At 36.2% G+C, this 19,265-nt stretch overlaps 1 protein-coding gene across 2 annotated transcripts in view; it reads right to left on the bottom strand.

Annotated features, from left to right (window-relative positions):
• Positions 1 to 19,265, bottom strand: part of QTGAL (queuosine-tRNA galactosyltransferase) — a 125,913-nt gene that overhangs the window by 16,316 nt on the left and 90,332 nt on the right. For both annotated transcript variants that reach the window (XM_074922187.1, XM_074922188.1), the window contains 3 exons: positions 17,690 to 17,785; positions 10,674 to 10,798; positions 2,691 to 2,826 (listed from right to left, as the gene is read on the bottom strand). In XM_074922187.1, the coding sequence (XP_074778288.1) occupies positions 2,691 to 2,826; positions 10,674 to 10,798; positions 17,690 to 17,785 (357 nt within the window). The remainder of the gene's footprint in view (positions 1 to 2,690; positions 2,827 to 10,673; positions 10,799 to 17,689; positions 17,786 to 19,265) is intronic.

Below are 19,265 nucleotides of genomic sequence, written 5' to 3'. Positions count from 1 at the left end.
CTACCTGTAGATTCAAAATGATACCGGATCTCTAGTGTTCTCATGATTAACAGAATATATGAAAGCTTAAATCTTGTTAAAGGGTAATAGAGGAAAAGTATTTCACTGGTTTTAGGGCTGGCAAAGACAAAACTACTATTTACAGCCTTTGTTCATATGGGATTTTAGAGTCTTTAGCAAGAGTTGAAGATAAGTCACAAAACACCTGAAGGATTTTTGAGGAAAAGTATAACATGGAGTTTAACTGGCCTCTATTTACTGCGATTAAGTTAGAATAAAATGAAAACTACCATGAATTACCTACTGTTTGTTTCCTGGAAATCTGGCAGCATAAACCTTTGATTAGCAGCTGGATAAGTGAGATGTTTTAACTACTTCTACAGCCTTTTGCCAATGACTTACTATGAAACACTAGGATATCATTTAAGTTTCAGTTCTGACTGAGATGGATAGACTTGGGATCTCACTTTTGGCAGAGCTAGGAAGTTACAATGACAATCATAATGAGCCTGAACAACTACATAAAACTAGTGCTTTAATCACTGCAGATGACATGAATTTCATCAGAAATTAGCTATCTAAAAGCCCTACTCTCACTTAGGATGATACAAGTCACTTTCTGAAGGTACTTATCTTCATTAGTTCTTGAGAAAACCTCTGAATACTTCGGATGATGTGTCAGACTTAGAGTAATCAAACTTTATCCACTATATAAGGTATTAAGGATCAGACAGTGACTGCATTTTAGCAGCAGTTTTCTACAGTGCGTTTGCAAAATGAGTCATACTTGGCATATGCAATGGCATCTGGCATGTAAGCTTGCTAAATGTGTCTGGTATAGTGTCCAGTATTTAATGGGTTAATGCTCTATGCAATATTTCAATATCAAACTAAAGCATACTGGAATATGTGCAAACGTAACCTTGACAGAAGCAAAATAGTATCATGGCCTGCAACACTGCCAAAGCAAACGTTATGTAAAGGTCAGCTGGAATGAACGTCAAGTCTAGTTAATTAGAAGCACACTGCCAGTGCTAGCATACCGGGGAATGAAGGAGAGGTAAACTTGGGTTCTGTGGCAGAAAAATGGCAAAAAACCAGCAATATTATTTTTCTCTTGCCCCTTTTATCATCTCTGCAGTGACATATTCAAATTACCGTTGTGTTTGCTGAGCAGGATGTGAAGCCCTGAATGAGTCACCTATCGAAGCAGGTGGCACATGTAACCCAAACCTAGAGAGGTGTTCTATCTTAATATCAATCTCCATTTTGACTTGGCACCAAAAAAAAGTTAGAAAACAAAACAAAACAAAAAAACCCCAGCACCTAAGATGGTGAGAGAGTGCTACAAAAACAACACAGTCTATTTTTTACATAACATCTCAAAAATCTACCAGACAAACTGCCATCTCTTCCCTTGGAACTTATTTTCTAATTCTCACAAACTTGCAGACAGATAAGTGCAATGGTCACTACTAAATCAGTGGAATTCACAAAATGCTCTGCAAAATACTAATGAAATAGAACATTTTCCTAAACCCCCTCAAAATCACGTGCACATTTACTGGACAGTTCTGTCCTCTTTGAATGAAGTAACCGATTTCATTTAATCTTCTTTCTTCATAGAGTTCACCCACTGCTGTGCGATGGCAATGAACGAGGGATTGCATTGGAGCATCAAGGAAGAAATTCAGGTTCAATTCTTGTGTCGTATATTTACTCTGTGAATGTCTCCCATGTCTATTCAGTAATTTTGACTATGAGTATACAAATTTCTTCCACTTTTTTTTATATGTGTGTGGTCTGAGGGCCATAACATTAATCAGGTTTATATATACATTTGTCATCTTGTCTTCCCATCCATATTTTTAAGAAAAGAAAACACATTTGGTAATAAAATGAATGTTCTGTGGTTCTTGATAAGAAACAGCCATTTGACATTAGCCCTAAAGCCTTTATCTTAAAAAAAAGTTATTACACAACAGAAAATGCTATAAAAGTAAGGTATTTAAACTCTCAGACAAATCTCTCCTGAGAAATATCTGCCATTGCCAAATACAAGTAACCCCCACATTTTCAACTGATTGTGAATTAGATAGTCATGTACAATAGTTTCTTCTCACCTGTTCACCTCGCACCCACCCCTACTTTTAAACAATCAAGCTTTTCAAAAGGGAGTTACAGTACAACTACCCCTCATAACACAAACCAGCTTGATCAGCATCCGACAGAGACCTGTCCAGTATCCATTTCAGGACTGGACAAATATTACATATGTATGAATAATTCTGATAAGGTAGTTCAGTATTAAACCATCCAAATATAGGGTTATTCTACTCACCCTGGGTACCTGGCTACTACATGGTCAGCTACACACTAGCAGGCCATAACAGTTGTACAGTGTGTCTAACCTACAACTATGCTTAGTCAGCCACAAGCAGGACCATGGGTGCACATGTAGCACTACATACACACCGTATGCTCTAAATGAAGTAATACAGCATTTTAAAAGAAGAAATACATTCTAGAGAATATTAAGAATTTCCCCACTTTATACTAATCACCAACTAGCACTTTGGGGACAAAATATCTTATGAGAATTTTGCTACATTACATTAGATGAAGCAAGGAGGCATATGAAAGAGAATAAAGTGTTTTTTTACAGATGTTACCCACTCTTAGTAGCTCACCTTTTTCTGATTAGCTGGTGACAAGCTTCTGTAGAGCTTCTTGCCTTGCTTGCCAGCATTCCAAATGGTGAACGATGTCCAGGAGCTCAGGACTCTGTCTTCAAGAAACCTGACTCGGTGATTCCAGATGGTTCCCCTTGAGAGTTAGAAAAAGGTTGGATTTCGACCTCTAAAACTTTTAGCATTATTGTATACCTGTAAGCACATATACATACTCATATACACATACACCTGACCAAACTGATTCACACATGATACAAAAAAGCCAACACCAAATCATCATATTAGAAATTTCCAAGGGAAATGTAAACTATTGGTATAAATTCTGTGGAATCTCTCAGGCAAAAATCATTATTGTGGGGCAGCTACAGTAAGCTACTTCTGGTCTGCAAGCGCAGCTTGTGATTTTATAGCAAAAGAAAAATCCATTCAAGTTTCCTGGACTTTAGGGATCTAACCTATCCTGGTGGGTAGGCACCAGGTTCCCCTCAGGAACAGGAGGTGCTACAGCTATACTGTTGTCAGCCACTCTCATCAATGAATCAGGCTGCTCCATCTCCTAGTTGCAGTCCTGATTATCCACATTTCTGTATGCATTACACCAATTTTGGTTCTATTACAAAACTGTAAAATACATCAGTATGATCACTAGATATGTCTGATGATCTGGCATTACAGCAACATCTGACTTCTATGAAACATTTTCAAGTTTTTCCTTTTTGTAATGGATTACCAAATTTCACAAAGCCCTGTAACAGAAACAAATTTACTATTTTAGATTATATATATAGCTCTGAGGTAGAAATATAATATTCGAGGTTATTGAGGTTAATAGTTAACCTAATTTGTTCCCAAAAGTTTGTCATCAAACCTTTCTAATATTTTAATGAAAGGAATTTTGCCTTTTTATTCGCATCATTCCTTCACAGCCCTGAGTTACGGTTTGAAAAATATGCAGCCCTCATGCAGCCCTAAGACATTTGGATTCTTGCTGGGATTATTGGTTAGATCCAGAGAGCCCACTTCACTTCAGCGTGCGATTTTTGAGCACAGCCAAATCCTGCTTAGCACTTCATCATTGATTGTGGTGTGATAACTTGGAAAGAACTTCACACACAAATAAATATACCCAAGAAGAAAAGCTACTCCATATAAAATTTCCACGATTTTGAGGACTACGGTTGTGCACCAGCACTTCAACTAATGGAGAAAAAAAGTCTTGGATTTGCTTGCAAATCTCTTCTAATGCAACCACAAGCTGCATTCCTGCTGCAAAGCTTTAGCTGCTGCTGGCATCCTTTGACACTTGCCTTTTTCCATGTTCATTACAGCATACTATATTCCCAGAAGGAAAGTTAAAGGAAAGAAATATGAAGGTCAAGTATTTTTCCAGGATCACTTTACTGGAAATTTTAGAGCTTCTGCTAGTTTCTGAAAAGGAAGATTATTGCTTTACACGTAAATGGAAAGGTTTTAAAATTGATTTTACTTTGAAATGGGACTTCAGAAGGATAACACTGTATTACATTCCAGAGGTACTTCAGAATCTATTCTATTCACTTGAGTGACACAGGCAAGTTTCTTTTCCACTTGAGTTTGCAAAGTTAAGAAAGCTAAAGAAAAAACAGGCAACCATACAAGGCATACAAAGAATTATCAACTAAATTCTAGTTGTAGAGCAAACAGTGCAATCTACATCCAGGCACACAGAAAATGTTTCTAACTGCCATGGAGATGTCCCAGTATATTCACAGTATTGGTTGCTTCCAGACAGTATGCATGTGCTGTCTAGGCGATGGGGGCCTATATACCACAGAAGTCCTTACAGAGGTAAATTCAAGCAGACCAAATCTCGTCGTTGGTAATCACCCACAAAGATTTCAGACTGAAGCAGATTTACTGACCCGATCTTATCTATGCATGCTATATTGAGAAATGCAAGTGGGGAAAGTGAGAGAATTGCACTCAGAAATGAAAGGATATGAAAGTTATGAAACTCCAAGCCAACTGGATCACTGTTCAAATAAAAACGTGTTGTCAGACAGCTTCATTTAAGCACCGATAACTGCTTTCTTAAATACCTATTCTGGGTTGTGAAAATGAAGTCAATGTACACAGCAGTTGTGATTTTCTGCTTGCATCACTACAAGGCATTCTTAGGAAAATGCTTACAGAAAATAATTTACAAATCACATCTCCAATATTGTGTGTCCTTTTTAATGGAAATTCTATTAAACACTTTGCAGTTTTGAATTAACCTTGAAATACTTTTAACAGTGCAAGCTGAGATCAACAGACAAATACAGAATTGAGGGGAGAATTTGTGAGTGACAGTCACAGACTTAATGTTTTTGAAAACTTGCTCTGCACAAACAACGTATCTCACATGTTGAAGCAAAAGGTGGCTTATGGAATGTCAAAAGAGAGAGTTTCAGTTACCCCCTTCAGGTTTCTGGTTCATCTAATTTGCCACATTTTTTGATGTTTCCAGAATAGATAACTGGGATTCCTGCCTCGAGGGATAAGGGAATGCCATTTTCCCATCCTTTAAGAGCCAGTGCAGGTGCAACAGACAGGAACTGTAGCAACGTGCAAAGAATGATTAAAGAAAATGCCTGAAACTATCTAGAAGTTGTAGAAACCACTACTCTGAGACAATTCTCACAGCTATTTTCAGATTTTGCATTATTACATATTCATAGCCACCAGCAAAAACTAGGAGGTATTACGAACTCTGCATCCTCCCAAATCAAGGCTGCTTTTCCTGCCTGTGTCAGAAAGGATTGAAGCAAGCCACTTCCCAGTAGCCTCCAATATAATTTCCTAGCCTGTATTCAGTTAACAAGACTTTCCTCAGCTAGAAGGTAGGATACAAACTCTTCTGACAGTAGTTGTTTTTTCTCACATTCTAATACTCCTCCATGACTCAAATTCTTAAAGTACATTATTTTTCCCATTTCTTTCATTTTCTCGTCACTTCTTTACTTTACAAAAGAAATATCAGAAGTATGATTTTCCAATTAGAAAAATGTATTCTCAAGGCTTGCATAATTATCCTAACATCTCACTTGCCATGGCCCCTCAAAACTCATCAGTTATGTAGTCTGCAAAGAAGAAGAGGAGCCAAAATTCTGCAGGAGTGAAATGAGGGTATTCATGTAGTGGGTGAGAATGTCTATGAAGTGTGTTCCTCACTCCCAAGTAGTTATTACCATACCAGGCACCCATGTAATATAACAATGGAGCTCTGTTAAAATGTGTGGTGTCCTACTGACTGAATACAGGAGTCAAGAAACATCTGCTCTACTCCTATTTTGAAATGAAAGATAATGTGACAATAAAAGCTATATGATTTAATGTCTGAGCTCAGTTAAACCTCACCATATTGTTTGACTGCCTTTCCCCTCCTTCCCCCAGCGAGGCTACATAAGTGAATCAACAGAGCAAAGACAGATGTACAAGTACTTGACAAACGCACAAATACAAGCCCAATATCCTAAGCAGTACTGGAATTTTAGGCATTGATTACCATCCGCAGTAATACTATAAACCTATAAATCTGAACTTCTCTATATATATATGTTGGTCCCACACGCTACTCAGGTAACACCAGGCAGGAAGAGGAGCTATTCAAGTGAATGGTCTCTTCAAGTGGTTTTTTGTTCACGGTAGGATAAGAGAGTTATATTATAGGTGAATCTCACCTGATAGAAAATCCAGAGATGGAAGAATAGAGAACTTTTTAATCATAGTGAGAGCTGGAAGAACAGATGGTTTATACCTAGGTTTTGCACACAGAATTCAAGGTCCTTACACTCCACAGGAAATTCAGAAATTAATCCCATTTGAACCTTGACCATACTGGTGAATAAACTGATTTTTTTTTTTTTCGTTGTTGTTCTGTTGAACTTCATCTGAACTTATTAATTGCTGGACTACATCGTCCCACTGAGTTATTACATTTACACTGTTAATAGGTTCTATTAATGTCTGAGTTCATCTTCAGGTCATGGGTCATTAACTGAGGCATGGTTTGCATTGTGGCCTATTTTTCATGAAAGGCTTATTAAGAAAGACAGAGACTATCAATGTTAATGCCATTTACTTTTCAAGAATCTAATGAGGTCATTAGTTTCCATGTTTAATTGAAGTGCCAAATGCAAGAATAGAAGACAAAAATGCAGTTGACCTCATCTTTAATTCAGTTGTACAGGAATATGTTACGTTATTCTTCTCTCCTGCCTATTTTTGGATGTGTATGTTTTTGCAGGAAATGAAGCAGGCATTCCTGCGCTCATCAGTGACAGGAGACCCATGCCTCAGAGTACCTCTAAAACAACCAAATGTGTGTTTCAGACTAAGTGCTTGTTCTCCTTCGCTTACACGACAATGGAAGCTTCTAGTGCCTGAAACCAGATGGTTTCAATAGATTACGTAATTTTGGTTATTTCTGCAGAACAAGCTCTTAACAATATTACACTCACTCAGACTACACGGCATATGAAATTACTGTAAGCCTTCTAAGTACACTTCACATTTTCTGCATAAAAGAGAATCGCCTGAATCTCAAACGGAAGGTACAAACCTTATGTTCTGCATACACTGCATTTCTCTTGACCAAAAGCTAGTAAATGGCAACAAAGATTAGCTACCTGCCCTAACGGCCTGTCTTCATGTGCAACACTACCTAAGACAAGTACAATGTTTTATTGCTCAACTTGTTCCAAGCTGACTTTTATCTTGCAATGAGGTACATTGTTTTATATACAGTTCCTTTTCTCCCCTTTGGCAAGATAAAAATCTATGAATTTTACAATGTTTTTATTATAGACCACACTTTCTTACTAAAGTACTCACTATAAAGCCAGCTCTGATACTGTATCAAATCAGTGTAAGGTAGCTATGTAGCGCAAAGTACACACACCCCTAGGATACAAGCTGTAATGTGAGATAAAATGATTTAGATTTAAGAGATACAATATGTGGGATTTTGTGTTGTAAATTCCTGGCTGAAGAGAAGTTTCTCAAAACTTATATTGCTCGTTCACATTTAGCATGTATCCATCATAGACTTCAGATGAAATTACAATGAGAACATTTATATTTCTGTATGCACCTAATGAAATCTAAATATAGACACTGAATTTCATTCAGATTCTGTCACACACCCAAAACATTTAATAACGCAGCCTGATGCCTCCAGGGTAAGGGAGAAAGCAAATAAGATTTTGTTTCCTGCTTCACAGATACTTTCACCTCTAGATATTTGTTCCAGAAGGATACTAATCATAGGAAATGACCTAAAAATCATTAGTGTTTACAATTATACATACTAAACAGAAAGAACTAAATGTTGCTTGCCAAGTAGTTTTATATATATTTTAGGAAGTCTGAAAATGCAAAATCAGGCATTTTTTTCCCTGACCGGTAATGAAAGACAGTCTTATAAACTAAAATCAGCCCATAATAGGCTATGAGTGACTGTTGTCTTTGTTGAAAAGACTGAATCACCACCTTTGTATAAACAAGTCCTATCAACTAGCTCTATTTTTAAGACTGAAACTAGGCATAAACTGTTAAAGAAAATAATTCAACTTTCCTACAAGCATTATTTTGATCTCAGATAAGATATTAATCTGGTTGGTGAGTTACTATTTCCAAATCCAGGCCTAGGCTAACTCTGACAACATAGGCCAATGGTGAAGCAAAATGCCTCAGAAACTCAAACAAAACACACTTTAAAAAAAACTCCAAACAAATCAAAACAGACTTCTTGAAAAGGTAGGACGTGCATTAAATAAGGTGAGGTGACCAAAAGGCAAATTAGGAAAGACCCAATTTAAATTATAAATTTAAACCTTTGTGATGAGTTCTTTAATCCATTTTTGCCTAATGTTCACTTTAGTCTTTAGAAACAAATGCTGGCCAGCCCTTCAGAACTTAGACAACAAACAGGGGAAACAAGCCAACAAGAAGAGATGTTACACAACCTCATATTTGAAGGTTCACACAAAATATTATTAACAGTAGTACCAGCAAAAAGCCAACAGGAAGAATGGCTAGTCTGACTTCTTAGAATGAGACAAGAAAGGTGCCAATTTGGACACACAAACTGCACATCTGAAACAGCTTACAGTATTTCCACATTCTCACAGTATGTTGTAATTCGGGGTGCTTGTGCCACACAACCTTGTAGAACTGAATAAGCAACAGCTTGCAGTAAATTCAAAACAAACTCATTTCCAAGAATAAGATGTTTTCCCACAGATACAAGCAACAGGCTTCCAAGAGTTCTAGCATCCCATGATGCGTGGCTGAAAAGTTTGTAGCTAAGTGCCAAAATGATCACACACTACAAGAGAAAAAAAAACCCTTACTTTTATGCACCAGTAAAAAGGAAAATAATTTACCTCATATTTGTTTGCAAAATCCAAAGAATATCTTCTATTTGCTTGGAATGACTGTTTCAGAGTTAAATGATTTTATATACATATGCATACATATATACATGTATTTATAAAGATCTATAGTGACATTAACCATGAGCATGATATTTATGCTAGCATACTATAGTATTTACAGTAATACAATAATATAGAGATATACAACTAAAATTCACATTAAAATGTTTCATTTTACTAGTTAGTTCTACAAACCCATACAAACAGGACTGACTGAAAAGTGTATTTATGTCATTAATCAGTAAGAAAACAGTTTACTTAATTACCACTGTGATTCTGGCGTGGGACTCCTAAAAGACAGTAAAACTCACATGATTTTTCATTCATGTCAATGCATAAGAGAAAGAAACAACTTTGGCTCAGCTTGCAAGACTCCTGATCATAAAGAACACCTCTGATGGGTAAAACGAGCATGTAGAGCAATCAGCAATTTAACATTTTCTTTAAGGGTAGACCAGCACTGTAAAAGCAACAGGCAACAGCTTACAAGGAAGCACCCGAGATAATTACTAGTAAACATCCTCAGGTATTTTTCAAACCTCATTATCTGATTCAGATGGTTTAGATCTTCTAAAATAGGAATATAATATATGTAAATGCAGCACATTATCAGATGAAAGGTTTGGGTTTTGGTTGGTTTTTTTTCAAAAGAAGGGTTTTGTTGGTGTAACAAGTTAGTTTGCTTTTTTAAAATTGAGACAGTTAATTTTGAAATTGAGTTTTAAAATTCAAAAAAATATTTTCACATAGCAAATAATATGAGAATAAAACGCCTCATATTAAAAATCCTGATAAAAAATCCTAATAAAATTTTGCCACTAGGATATGTTTCAAACACATCTTGCAATCGTCTTCAAAGCACTGAAGAAGTTACTGCTTCGCTGCTTGCTTTTGCCATGTTCAGCAGATGAGATACTTAATCATACAAAGTATTGGTAATCTGCTTTGAGGGTAAGAAACTCAGATGCTTTTGATAACCAGAGAGGTTATTCAGGCAGATTATGAGATTGCATGTGATCAGTAACAGAGTGTCAGCTGAAGGACTGGTAAGTGGAAGTTGAGAAAACAGTACTGCTGTAATGCAGTCCCCAAAATGCTTCACTGCTCTTACAATACCTATTGTGAAATAATTTCAAAAACAGTTGCAAAGACAAAACAATTTCTTAGACTATTTGTCAAAGGTTAGTGTCCCCACCCCATCCCTGCCTCATTAACACAGGTACACTGATAGTTTATAGGCAATAGCATCTGAACCAAAGATTTCATAATTTCAATTCCAGCATTACAGTATGTTACTCAAAAGCAAATTATGGCAAGAACAAACAGAAAACTCATCTTTTATCATCAAAAGGGGATACTACCAACATATTATGCTTTTTAACTTAAAAAAAACCAAACAAACAACAAATTAAACACAACTAGGTGGTTATTTTGCTGTGTGATGTCTTGCAGAGATTAAGCATCTTTGCTGCCAATCATCCAAGAAGCTAATTTTTACGTTTTACCAAAAACCACAACTTACTCTAGGACAGAATGAGTTGCAGCCTGTGGATGGTAACGGTACAGGAGGAGGCAATGGTTTACTCGAAAAACTTCACCGCCCTTTTGGATATGTTTATAAAAAAACAACAAATCTTCTGGAACACCCTGGAAGAGAAGCAGTTATTTCAAAGCAGGAAGTAACCAGTATTCATAGTTACATCTGAAGACACATTTTATTTCTCAGCCAAATTAATAAGGTTTAATATAATTTTATTTGTATTATTTCTGTATGTCTCCATGAAGTTATCTAATGGGTCATTAAATAAACGTATCTGTAGAAAAGATAATGCTATTTTTAAAAAGCAAGCAATGCTGTTTAGAAAACAAGTACAGTTGAGCACAAGGACAAAGATTATCTCATTTTGACAGGGATATAAAGCTTGGTACAGGTTAGTCCCAAAAGAGAGGAATCCAGCTGCAGAACAGTTTATGAAGCCTGGATGCCACATAACCAAATAGTTTACTGAAAGGGATCAGTGACTTCAGCAGAGTGTTTTTTCATTTTACTAGAGTTATCATTCTGTCTTTCATTGCCATACAAACACATACTGGTCTCTAATTAGGAAAGGTGAATCAGGCCCCATAATAAGAGACCTTAATAAAAACCTTAATAAAAGCAACCTCAGAATGAAGCAATGTCTGAAAACAAAACTTCTTTTTTCTTGCAACTTATTTCCATAATACATTCTACCTAACAGGATTGCAAGCAATACTGCCAAAACACTGCAAGAAAAAAAATTCCTGGAATTGTAGATCTATCAGGCACTAAGAAATGTTAGAGATTTCCTGATCATATGCAACATTTTCCACCTAAAAATTACAAAATCTTCATGCCAGAGATACAGTGTCAAAAGTGCAATCTTATAGCACATAGTATTCCATTACATGTAGCATACAAAATGGTGTAGCTGGGAACTGACAGTGTGAGGTTAATGGTTGGACTAGGTGATCTACAAGGTCTTTTCCAACCTAGATGATTCTGTGATTCTGTGAAAAGCATAAATCCACCTTTAAAGATGCAGTCCTATAGTGCAGGTAAAAAAGTAGCATCTGTATACATTTTGCAATGGCGCAGATTTTCAAAATACGACTAGAACAGTTCATTTTTCTATGTTTAAATACAGATTTTTCTTTCCTCCAACCAGGTGTTTAGAAGGCCTTTATCAGGCTAAAAAAACCTAATATATAAAACCAGGTGGGCCAAATAAAATATTTAAGTGTAGCATCAATAAAAAGCTGAAAAATAACATGACCAAGTTGAGAACTACAAGTAGAAGAAGGGAAAGACATTTCTTTCTGTAGGTAATATCACATACATGAATAACAGGGACATAAACCTCAACCGCAGCTTTAGGTATTCTATTTCAACACAGAAAAATAATAAGAGTGCAAGTTTAAAAAAAATAATAATAAAAAATCCCCATTACCACAGCTTTTTCCCATAACTAAGAAAAGGAGATTCTCTAATTAAATTGTGCTGGACACAAAATCCCTCTGTGGTTTCTTCTGGCCTTCTAGTTACAGGAGCAATACAGTTCAGTGACTGTTTCTCATACCCACCAGACTGAGCAGCCGAGGGGGTATAAGGAAGGAAAATGAGACCAAAAAAGCTCTGAACCCTGGAAAACAAATCCAAAACACTGAATTGAACATATGTATCTTTGGAGAAATCAGAACCAAATCCAGGCCTGAACTCTGCAGCTCCAGACTTCACAATATGATAGACTGATTTAAGACACTGAATTGCGCCACACTCCTTCATTCTGAATAAAATGGATTCTGATCTGGCTGCTTGCTAAGGGCAGCTTATCTGTAGCTATTGTTTGTCTTTGTAGATAGTTGTCTGCCTTATAGTTTAAGAACTGTGGTGCAGAAGAAAACTTTGAGATCTTCATACAATTCATACGAACCTACTTTGAAAGCCACAAAAGAAATCTGGGGCAAGCTGGAGTCACAGACAGCAACCACAGTCATTAAGAACATAAGAAAAAAACAAACTCAAATTCTTTCAATTTATCTTATAGCCCTTTCTTTTTCTTATTCTGGACTTTAATAGAAATACTGAGAGTCAGCAGCAAAGTTTAAACCTTTTTCTTTTTTCCAGTCCCACACTAGACTGTCAGGCAGGGCACAAATTTTGTAGCACATATCAGTTTACTGCAGTAGTCATATTTTGGTTCAGATACATGATTACACCACATACATACCTTCATGTTCCTTTGGATAAGCGTTTACATTATTCAAGATAACTTGTTAAGATGTATATTAAACAAGAGAGTTACTGCAAAAGGATCTTTCAAAATGCTGCTGGGTTCCGAGTGCTCTTTTGCTTTACTTTAACTGGCAGAAATACTTTGAAATCAAGTACACTCACCCCTAGGAATGAGCAGGTGCCTTGTATTGCTCAGCAGTGGCCTCTCGCATTACAAAGGAGAAGCACTGACATGAATTTTTCAGGGGAGGAAAGATGTTGACTGTGTTACAGATCCTGCAGGGATGGGACTTCCTATGGCTCTTGAGCATGTAAGTTTGTTGCAATACAAGAGTTTCTTCCCAGTTGAGACATATTATTAGATCCAGATGGCATTTTAAACACCAGGAATCTTTGACAAACAATACAAAAAGGCTGTTTAACCATTAAAGGAATAGTTTAATACATTTTTTTGAAAATTAATATCCATAAGTAAAAGTATCAATTAACAATCCAGCATTTCAGCAATAGGGTACCACATAAATAGTTTTCAACATTAAAATTACTCACCAACAAATGCTGTTCAAAGTGTGCTGCTAATGGGGAACAGCTATTAAGCTGCTGGAAGCTAAAATTAAATAAGAAATTGCAGCTCTTCTCCAATTGAAACGTAAAGGTGAAAAAAATCTGGAACTAAAGTAATTTATCAAGAATTATCTATCCTTCGGTCTTTCCCTAAAGACAAGTTTTGTATTAAATGTCAATGGTATTTTTCTTTAGTAATGAACAACTTGTCATTGAAATGACTTGTTTCAAGGAAAAAGTATCATTAATTGAAAATTCTCCCCTAATTTAACTTCCTTTAGGATAATCACCAGAGGTATGCAAGCAGACTAGCCACACGTTAACTCCATATTAAATAGCCATTAATAGCTTCTCTTCAGGATTATCCAAGATATTCTTAAGTCTCTCTGCAGATCTGTCACTTCATCTTTTGGCTCCCATCCAAATCATGCCTTTACGTCATTTTTGCCTCCATTATAAGACCTGAAGCCTGTAACATTTACTGCATTGTTTGGGAAGTAACAGGTTAGAGGAAACTCCAAAAGGTTGCTTCCATCCAAATGTATCGGCACAGAGAAATTCAGTTAAACAAAGATGATGGGGAAGTCAAATGGAAGGGAGGTGGTAAATTCTAAATGATGTTTAATAAGAGATTAGCAAAAAATGTCTTAAGACATGGGGTATGGGGTGAATTTTCAAATAGCTTATAAAATGTAATTAATCACTGCCTCCACCACTTTTGTTTTCTTTTTAGATCAAATACTGATCTCTGTTCAGCCTTAACTATACCAAGCCAAAAATGTGCTGCGTTTTATCTAGATTTTTCCCCAGAGCACCTTGACAGGTTACTTGACAGACTGACCATATTTTAATACATGTTCCTAAAAACGAAATTCCTACTTAGCCTTTTACCTTTCAAGTGTTATTGTAACTGCCTGCCTGTCTGGAGGGAATGACATTTGCGTGCTCTGGCAGAGAAAAATAGAAAAATGCATTAGTTAGCACCTAATAGCCTACAAAGTTGTCTTAGAACTTTGCAGCATGCGCTACAGTCTCCTGTGCACCAAAGGATATTTTGACACCTCCTTAATTTGTGTTTTTTGTGACATTTTATCACAAAAATAGATCAAAACAACTCCAGACACTTTGTTTAGAGCCACAGTTTGTATTCTGAAAGGCCAGTGGCTTATAATATGCTATTCCACCCGGGGCTCATTAAGAATAATTTCCCCCTGTTTACACTTTTAGTTTAGAACTTTAAGGTTGTCACTCCATTTTTAGTTTTCATATACTTAAAAAGGAAGGTTAAATACAGAGGTGACAGGAAATCTGGGACCAAGTTGTAGTAAAACTCTAGAGATAAAGAAACAAGTGTGGCATATTACAGTTGTGATGTCAAAAATAATACTGCTTGAAAAAAGCCAAGACTATACAATTTGCCACATTTGCATGGAGTAGAGTCTGCATGTTTGCAATGCTCACTTATATGGTTCTTATTCTACTCAAGATTTCTTAGAGCATTTATCTAAAGCAACCAGCTAGGCTGTTTTAGCTTTAGTGCCATTACTCACAAGTGACTGGAAAAAAAGGACAACATGCCAAGAGACAAGTAATGTGCCTTCCCAGTGATCTCCATTTGGATGTTAATAGCAAACAAAATCTGTTGTCGCCCTGAAGAATGTATTTTGGTAGAATTACACAAGGTCAGTCAGATACAATTGCAAGATGTTGGTTTTGTATGTAAATTGAAGTGCACTGTGTGAATATTAAGAAAAAAAAAATCTTTCACGTAAAGCCTGGATGGGTGGAGAGATCCATGCAATACCTACCTTTAATTAAAAAAAATTACATCATAGCTTATATATATTCTGTCAGTCCAACCCTATGACTAACATAAACATCAAATCTCAATTTCTTCCATGAAAGAATTATCTTCCATTTGTTCTAAGCACTGAAATATGAAGAACAGGTGTTTGGACTTAATTCCAAATGAGAAATGCAGCTTTTTGGCATGGAAACAGTTTAGCAAATGGAGAAGGCTGAAACGTGGAGATTTGTTGGCCTGTTTCTGTGTTTACTTGCAGCAATATGACACTTACAGGTCGCACTGTTAAATACTAACCCAAAAATGGAGATGGAAGTGATCAAATTAACATAGTCAGTTCATGGGTCAGGTCAGAACTATATACACACAGATGGGTAAGATCCTTAAGAGTACTCAGTACTAGTTTATAACAGCTCTATTGATACAAAATCTTTTTTTGCCTCAAAGGAATTATTTTCAAACAAAAATGAATGAATTAGATCAGTGCTGAATACTTTACAGTGCTAAATGCTGAAAGATTTAGGACTTGATCTTTTGTCCACTAAAGCCACACAGGACACAGGTTTGGCTTCACTGCTTATGTTCATTGCTTTGATCAGATCTGTCATCACCTTTGTTCATAGGGTATTTTTTTTAAGTTCCTCTGTATCAGCCAGAGTTTGTGTTTTGACACGTTGGACACTTCACAATGGGGACAAACAAAAAGTTTAACCTATCACTGATAAATTACTGAAACTATTACTGAAACTAGAAGAACATATCATGCATTGTGGCTGAAAAATCATTAGGATTAAGATTGTCAGTGTATTACATCTGAATAACCAGTGTGATAGTCCCTACACATTTATATATATTAAGCTAAACAAACAAAAAAAAAAAAACAAACCCCAAAAACCCAAAACACCAGCACAAAGAGAAAAAAACGCCAGAACTAAAAGTAAAAAGCACAGAATAATAGTCTGTGTAAGTTAACCTCTTGAACTTTATCATTAGGCTTGCTGTTCTATTGTTGTTATTATGTTTTGGCTTGCTTTCTTTTTTGAGCTCACTAACAATGTTTAAAAAGTCAAACATTCTTCAGAGAATGAAAATACAGTGATAAGGAATAATAATAAAAAAGAAATAAAGATCATGGGTCAGGGAATGTAGATTGTATTGGGACCCAGGCACCATTCTCAGCTCTTCCACTCACCCACCATGTAATTAAGGGCAAATCTTTTCACTGCTCTAAACAATTCTGTTCTCTGTCTGCTGTCTCCTTAAATTATACTTTTTTTGGCAGCCCAAAGAATAATATTTGTATAGTCTCATACATACATATGTATGTGTATGTATGTATATATACACACTGCACAGCACAGGAGGGCTCTGTTTAGAGGCTGTAAAAAGAGTAATAATCATAAAGTAGTTTAAATAATAAACCAGGAAATAGCCTTAGCAGATTTTTTTTCTGAGTACTATTAAATGAAGACTTTCCAAAAAAAAATTCAGAACTATGCATTCTAGCCGTAAAATCACACCAAAACCACTGGAAGCAAAACCCCTCAGGTCAAAAACACACAGAATGGATCCAAATGCATCTGAATTAGATCTGTTTGCCAACATATTTCTACTCCTACCACAATACATACCACCAACAAACATCACTGGATTTTATTTCATAAACATGCTAATGAGCCTAAAGCAACCAAATTGAACTCATACACGAAACCTATAAAGAAAAAGAACGCCTAACTGTCAGCAGAGGAACACTTCTCAGGTAACAGTGGTTTGATTTGTAAACCTCTCAGTCCTGATCCTTGAGGAAAATCTACTTAACATCTTCCAAGGACAAGCCTGAGAACTAAGATTGACAAGTGGATAAATGAGATTTAATGATAATAGTTTTATGGCACATTGTGACCTCCCCTCCTCCCTTTTTTCTTCATTTTAAGGATATAAATCTTTCCCCTTAGGAGAAGGTATTACCATCTCTTTGCCATCCTGCACATTTCTTTCCCTTGCAACCTCTTTCACCAAATCTACCTTACCTTTCAGAGATGGTTCATAATAAAACTCTGAAAGCTAAACAGGTCAGCTCATATCTGCTGCATCTATTTCAGGGACTGAAAAGGAGCTTGAATGTCTGAATCCTTTAATTTTTCCAGCTATACGGACATATGCAACAAATGTGTTAGATTTATCTACAAAGCCCATCTGTTATGTTCTTCAGTCACCAGAGTTACCCCAAACAACTGTATTAACAACTGGGGTTTTTTTTAAATAAAAGCATACAATATGACCCAGATTTTTTTTAGACCTCAGTTTTTATCTACACTGCTTTGCCTAGCATTTCTTAGTAACAGGTTTAGGTCTTTCAGAGGTTGTTAGACAAAGAGATGCCTCGTGGACTGGACTATGTATTTGTAGCACTCACCTTTCCACCTTCATCAAATTTTCCCACATGAAAAAACCATTCTCGAGAACAGAACCAGGTTGGCATAATCACAGTAGGTCCATGGGAGGTAAACACCTAGGAGAAAGGTGAGAAAAGGCAGTCTTAATTAACAGAATGTCAAAACCAGAACCTGTTGGGGAACAAATCAGACCTTACACATTCACCTGAAATCCTGCAAATACTTATGCCTATACTTCAGCAATTTTAAGCACTGAGAAATGCAAGTGCTTAAAATTTAGCATGTGCTTAGTGTTTAAAATGTGTATACCAGCATCTTTGAGGTGTCACAGCCCACAGATGAATCTACCTCCTGCTTCATATTCCATAATCTTCTCTTCTATCATAAACTGCAACACACGCAGAGTACTTCAAAGTTTATTTCAAATTAGAGAGGTGTACTGGAACTGACACTTCTATTAATAATGGCAACGTTGATATTGAAGTGAATGAATTGAGAAGAATCTTAAGAAGTTAAAATTCTTAAACTTAACCCTACAATTGTTGTGCATTGATTTTCCATTTTATATTCGTTATACATATATTAAGGAGGAACTTTCATTGATCTTTTATTTCTGCCAAAGACACTTAAATCTTAACCAAGCCTGGACAAGTAAGATGCATTTTAAACATTATCAGAGCACTATGGATTTGCTACCTAGTTGTACCTACCTTAAAAGGTTGTTGGAAAGAAAATGCTTTAGGGACTGAAAAAGGAGGGGCTATTAATTACATCCTCTTGACTAGTGACAGCCAAGAACTATACAAATGGTTCTTTGCAGCTTTAAACAAACTTGTTGTAAACACAACTATGAAATAAACCAGAATCTGGATTACAGAAGGTAAACCGGTTCTTTCTTTTATTACAAGATGAAGTATCTAGCCAAAGAGACTGAACTTGTCAAACAGAATGTGCAAAGTTAAGACAGGAGGCTGTGCCTGCTTCCAAGAACTACACAGGAAATAAAAAGCACAGCCTGGTTTACAAGGGCAAAAGAAAGAAACCTCACAGTTACTGCCAGTCTTCATACACTAATGAAAATGCTGACCTTATGAGCAGATGATTTCATAGCATGCTATAGTGGTAATATTAATATCCCTGCATAGCTGAAATTTTTAAACATCAGTGCCTGAACATCAATTTTATTACATGCATATGAGCATTTACATTTTAAAGGTGTTCCTCTTGATTTCAACCTGGGATGGAGCTCCTTAAACTCTTATGGTGTCTGATAACTTCAGTTTCCACAGGTAAACATGGATTTAAAGCCCAAATTTTACACACTCAGTTCTATACAGACCAAACCTCCAAGCAAATTGGATTAGAAATCTAAACAAAATTCAACACAAGATCTACTCCAACTTTTCTTATGGCATGAATCATCTGACGAAACACAGATATCCACATTAGGGTGTAACACAGCGTGTGCTAACTCCAGAAACATGATAGAACTTCAGTGTCCGTAAAGGGGTCCTCGGATGTCTCATCTCGATATAGACACTTAAATTTAGGCAGTCCTATTTAGTCAGAATAATCCTATCACTTAATGGCTATGAC

The sequence above is a fragment of the Athene noctua genome, chromosome 18, assembly GCF_965140245.1.
Source record: "Athene noctua chromosome 18, bAthNoc1.hap1.1, whole genome shotgun sequence".
Taxonomy (NCBI): domain Eukaryota; kingdom Metazoa; phylum Chordata; class Aves; order Strigiformes; family Strigidae; genus Athene; species Athene noctua.
The sequence above is the reverse complement of the archived record's forward strand: the minus strand, read 5'-3'. Positions and strand labels throughout refer to the sequence as shown.